This window comes from Heteronotia binoei, chromosome 19, assembly GCF_032191835.1.
Source record: "Heteronotia binoei isolate CCM8104 ecotype False Entrance Well chromosome 19, APGP_CSIRO_Hbin_v1, whole genome shotgun sequence".
In the NCBI taxonomy this organism is placed as follows: domain Eukaryota; kingdom Metazoa; phylum Chordata; class Lepidosauria; order Squamata; family Gekkonidae; genus Heteronotia; species Heteronotia binoei.
The window spans coordinates 19,517,085-19,523,084 of NC_083241.1; the positions used below are offsets into that span (position 1 = coordinate 19,517,085).

Here is a 6,000-nt window from a genome sequence, read left to right on the forward strand (position 1 = left end):
GTCATTATCATGTTGGAATACTGCCCTGTGGCCCAGTCTCCAAAGGGAGGGGATCATGCTCTGCTTCAGTATGTCACAGTACATGTTGGCATTCATGGTTCCCTCAATGAACTGTAGCTCCCCAGTGCCGGCAGCACTCATGCAGCCCCAGACCATGGCATTCCCACCACCTTGCTTGACTGTAGGCAAGACACACTTGTCCTTGTACTCCTCACCTGGTTACTGCCACACACACTTGACACCATCTGAACCAAATAAGTTTATCTTGGTCTCATCGGACCACAGGACATGGTTCCAGAAATCCATGTCCTTAGTCTGCTTGTCTGCAGCAAACCATTTGCGGGCTTTCTTTTGCATCATCTTTAGAAGAGGCTTCCTTCTGGGATGACAGCCCTGCAGATGTTTCAGATGGTGTCAAGCGTGTGTGGCGGCAACCAGGTGAGGGGATGTGGCAGTGCACTTGCTCAGAGCCGGGCTCTGAGTGTGTGTGCTGCCTTCGGAACTTCGCCGAGGCCTCCCGAGGCTTGGGAGACCTCAGCGAAGTTCAATATATGTGTGATATGTGATTCGGACGTCATCAGAGAACACTCACTTTGCGTGCAAGAATACACTGTGGGGGTGGAAGAGCGGGTTTTGGCCTGGGGCGCTGAAAACCGTAGTGCCGGGCCTGAGTTGAAGGCAACCTGAAAAGAGGAAAACCCAACATGAGAGGGATTAACTCAATCAAGGAAGCCACTATAGCTCTCAGTTTGCAAGATCTCAGCAAGGCCGCTTATGAGAGGATATTTTGGAGGACATTAATTCATAAGGTTGCCAGAAGTGACTTGATGGCACTTAACACAGAGACACATACAACCAGAGAGAGACTTGATCTTACCCTGGGATATTCTAGTCCACCTCTAATTACAAGCAGAGGCGACTACAAGAAAGGCAAAAGCAGGCTGGAGCCAAAAGCTTTTAAAATCCCAAAACCTTCAGTCTCTGTCCTGCTTTGCATCCCACATGTTGTCCTGGCCTGGTCCTCTTTGCACTGAGGCATAACCTTGGAGATCCTGAGCTTCCTTCTTCATATTCTCTCATTTCTTTGTAGATAAAATGGCTTTTGTTGGATACAAGGGCAGCTTCCAGCCCTTCTGGGTCAGGCTGAGCACCGATGATGAAGCGGTGAAGATCTTTCAAGCTCTACCAGTTCCTGTGGTGAAGAAGTTGAAGTTGTGAAGATCATGGTCCACCATTTTTTGCACATCCTTAACAGCAGAAGGACTACTGGGCTGTGGCAACTCTGAGAAGTAGTATTTTTGTTGCTGTATATAAGATCTTATTGCAAGAGTCTAGCAGCCACATCAGAAAACCAGCATTCCTTGGGCAGGTTTAGTGGCCAAAAGATTGTTGCTCTCTCCCACAAGCACAATACATTTAACTCCCCAATGCCACATTACTTTTCTCTCAGGTAGTGGATTTGAGCTCTCTAATGGATATGGCAAAGGCTAACATCTCAACAGGCCACATTCTGTTTTGGATGTTCAGACAGCTAAGATGGGGAAGAGAAATTGTAAGCTAATACTCTGCAGTAATTCAAACATGCAAAGTTGAACTTGCGACAGTTTGGAAAGAAATGATAAATACCTTGTTGATGTTGGTGTTCCCCCAAACTTCTTCCACTTAGTCTTGTGTGTGGGCTGGACTGCTCCAAGGATATGCTCAAAGCTGCAGAATGTGGAATTGCTGATGCAGAACGCAGAAATATGAAGAATAAAGAGATACCACCCAAACCCTGTTTCTGGAGAGCCAGTTTGGTGTAGTGGTTAAGTGTGCGGACTCTTATCTGGGAGAACCAGGTTTGATTCCCCACTCCTCCACTTGCACCTGCTAACATGGCCTTGGGTCAGCCATAGCTCTGGCAGAAGTTGTCCTTGAAAAGGCGGCTGCTGTGAGAGCCCTCTCCAGCCCCACCCACTTCACAGGGTGTTTGTTGTGGGGGAGGAAGGTAAAGGAGATTGTGAGCCACTCTGAGACTCTTCGGAGTGGAGGGCGGGATATAAATCCAATATCTTCTTCTCATATAAAAATGATTAGTTAAGCTACTGTGCAAGAGGCCAAATAAGAATGGCTGTCTTTCTACGGTTGTTGCCACACCTGCAAGCCAAGCAACTTTGAGCAATGGTGATGAAAATACTAACTGCTGCTCCATTGAAAGTATTTTTTCCCTAGCATCAAAGAGGAGCCTTTCTTGAAAAACAGACACTGTATATATACACTGCTGGAATAAAGCCATGCAGAGGTCAGTCCCATTGCACTCTATCTGGTGTGGATGGCATTTAACTAGATCAAAAAGCAGCCTCCCATTGGAGGCTATCCACCCAGAAAGTTGTAAAAATAGAATTTAAAGGTAACCAGTGCATGTGCACCCTCTTGCAATAACTGGAGTGACTGACTCAAGTGTGGACATTCACTATCTGTGAATCGACCTTGTCTACAGCTGTATTATAACAAGCTTTCACCCCTTTGTATCTAAGTGATCTTATTTTTGTGCACATGTCAGTCCAGATATTTTACCCGAAATAGCTGGTCCTTTTTCGGAACTAGATGTATAGTATTTTGTATATATTCCAAAAGTTCCCAGTGGTGGAAATAAAAGATCTATTTTCTATTTATTTATTGCCAAGGCACTATGAGAATTTAAGCTGAATGAGCTGTTCCTGGGTTGAAAGGACTCAGAAATACATTCCTTCAGATAATCCGCTTTGCACTTGAAAATTCTTAACAGCTGCAGAATGTGGAATTCTACTGGCAGCTGGTTTTACGACAACAAAAACTCTCGGAACATTGCTTCAAAATGTTTTTGCTTACCAACTTAGTATTTAGTTGTTTTGGAATACACCACATTTATTGGAATAAAATTTCAATGCAACCTTACAACTTAAGTCTATTTGTGATTTTTCCTTTCTTTTCCTTTTGGTCTGTGTGACTGCATAAAAGAGATCACTTCAGGAAGAGAGGCCCAGTCAGTCCCATAGTGGACTTCAAAGTGTGCAGCTGATTCGGATGTGTAGTGTGAGTCCCACCAATAAAGTGGCTAGGCAGGAGTGTGCAGCTGGCCTTTCTGCAGCCACCATCAGTAACATTGCCAACATGGATGACATGGAACAAGCTAGTCTCCACCTTGTTCTCCTAGACCAGGGGTGGGGAACCTTTTTTCTGCCAAGGGCCATATGGATATTTATAACATCATTCACGGACCATTATCAACAGGGCTCCGCCGAGGAAGAATGATTCAGGCTGGCAAAATAAATGCAAATAATTGTTTTTTCTATTTGAAGTCTTGTGGGGAAAGCCTAATCTGGCACACACACACACCCTGCCCGCTGCCTTAGGCAAATGCACAGGTCCAGGGCTTTTTTGTAGAAAAAGCCCAGCAGGAACTCAGTAGCATATTAGACCACATCCCCTAATATTAGCATATTAGGCCACACCATCTGGGATAATCAAGTGCATACTGAACTGTGACAGTAACTTTTCCAGGCCCTGCAACAATTCTTGCCGGCCAACCAGGCCCCATGGAGGCTGCCACACAGTACATCTGGGCCCTGTGATCCCTGCCTGGTCCTGGGGAGGCTGCTGCACAGTGTGGCTGGGCCCCACGATACTCACTGGCCAGCCAGGCCCCAGGGAGGCTCCCACATGGCTTGGTTCGGCCCAGCAATCCCTGAGGGCCACACCCTCGAGAACCGTACACGGCCCTCGGGATGGAGGTTCCCTACCCTAGACTAAAGCCTGAGGAAGTTGGCAATATTATTTTCTTGCTCCTTACCCACTCCTTGCCCCTTCAAAACCTGGAATATATTTACATTCATATTTCTCTCTTACACGGAACTTTATCACTCTTGTTACAGTGCGATCCCAAATGAGTTATAAGCCTGTAAGCTTAGAAGAATGTAACTCTGCTTAGTGGGTTCACTGTATGTTTCACCCAACATAATTTAACATTTACTTAATATGCAATCACTTATCATTGTCTGGCAAATGCTTCTTGACGAACATCTCATTTAATTTCTTTCCTGTGTGGTTTCTGCAGGAATAAAGACCCACAAGAACATTTATGTCTTGGGACAGCTGCCACTTCCATAGATAGGTTTCCTGATCAATGCAGCACATCATAAGACATGCTACTCTCAAGTCATTAGCCCTGAGCCATTCGTGGGAAGGGCGGGATATAAATCCCAAATAAATAAATAAATAAATAAATAAATTATTAGTCCTTAGTAGACATTAGACATTAATTATGTGACATTGATTTCTGCTACAATTATGTATGAGAACTTGAGGCATATAATTGAAAACATTCACCAACACAGGCTGATTTTTGAAACAAGGCGCGCCAGATGATCAGGAATATAGCTTAGTAGCCCTCACTCAATAGCCCAGGCAAGCCTGATCTTGTCAGATTTCAGAAGCCAAGCAGGGGCCAGTTCTGGCAAGTACTTGGATGGGAGCAGCAGTCGGCAGGCAGAGGCAGGCTTATCAAGCCATTCTCTGTAAGACCTCCATGTCCTCGTAGGAGTCGCCAGAGGTTGCCATGACTCCCAGGCAAGGGGGGGGCATGCATGTGCACACACACACACAGAAATGCAAAATATACCAAATAAAGGGGGGATATAGCTCAGTAAATGGAAGAATAAATTAGTGGAATGAAAGGCCGCCTTCAGACTTCCTCACAAGTTGTTTTCAAGGCCTGCTGCTTTGGCAGCAGAAGCATCCTTAAAAGGGGAACTGATGGCAGAAAACTATAAAACTGGTTGAGAAAAGGGAAGGAGGACCTGACTTCTGTGCCTGGTAAAACTGAAAGGGCCTTGTGTCTATGTTTTATTTTCTCTTTTGTTTCAACAAACACCTTCTTCCTCAAAGGCAGAAAGAAAGAACTCAAAGAGCTACTTCAGAGTAGCCAAAGGATCCACCTTTTCCCCTTTGAATAGCATTCCCTTGGCCTGTTGGCACAATGCAGACTTCTCTTAACTCCTCTATGAAACAAGTTTCCAATTGGCATGGGGCAAATTCCTGTGCTAGAAACCCCAATTGTCATCCAACAGCACAGCTACTGAAGCACGCTTCATGCAGAATGCATGGGATGAGTGCCCAGGGCACACAAATCAGCAGTGATACACATGTTGGTTTCCCTCTTGATTATATTAATAACATGTGAAAGAGTGGCTAGGAATTACAGCAGATTCTGAAGGCTATGAACAAGGTTAGGATGTCATTTCAGCTTTTGGAAGGGGTTTGGGAACCAACCTGCCTTTGGGTTGCAACTGAAAAATCAGGTGCTCCTGAAGCTTGGAACGCAGAGGACAGTGCCGACAGGTACTAATTCAGCCATTTTTCATTTATATTCTGTTTCTTTCAATGTGTACATTCATTTTAAGTCCCGACTAGCTCAGAGGCAAAGCTTTAAATACCCACAAGCCAAAGTGAATATAAATGTTAGGAAGCCTGGCCCAGTCTAGCCGGAAAAATCTGTGAAATTAGCCAGGTGGATTGCAGAGTGTGGAAATCATGCCCTGAGAAACTGTTTGGCTTCCTAAAGATAGATGGGTCGAGTGATCATTCCTTCAAGTGGCGCTCTGAAGCAGGGACCCTTCTGCTCCTGACGCAGGGACAGCTCACCGAAGCAGGCACAGCTCAGCTCCTGGGACAAGGGAGAGCACCTGCTTTCAGGTATCGCCTGCACAGCCCAGCAGCTCAAGCTCCTTCTTATCAAACGCCTGGTATACAGCCCCGAAGTGCGCACTCCGTCATTCTCAAACGACCCCTTTCATTTGGTAAGTATGGGTGGACGGTTCTCTCAGGCTGAGCAGAAACATTTAGGTGAGTTAAAGTTTTTGATCTAAAAGTCTGGCAGATCCGTGACTTCTGGCCAACTTAAGACTCTGTTACAAGAGATCAGTAAGCAATGCCCCTGGTACCCAGAGGGAGGTTCTCTTAAACTTCGGGACTGGGAAAATA

The 6,000-nt window shown here is 45.5% G+C and overlaps 1 protein-coding gene across 1 annotated transcript in view; it reads left to right on the top strand.

Moving 5' to 3' along the window:
- CEMIP (cell migration inducing hyaluronidase 1) overlaps positions 1–2,919 on the top strand; it is a 160,692-nt gene extending 157,773 nt beyond the window's left edge. Inside the window, exon 30 of the mRNA XM_060259820.1 lies at positions 1,091–2,919. Coding sequence (XP_060115803.1) covers positions 1,091–1,218 — 128 coding nt within the window. The 3' untranslated portion in view covers positions 1,219–2,919. The remainder of the gene's footprint in view (positions 1–1,090) is intronic.
- The last annotated feature ends 3,081 nt before the right edge of the window (positions 2,920–6,000 follow it).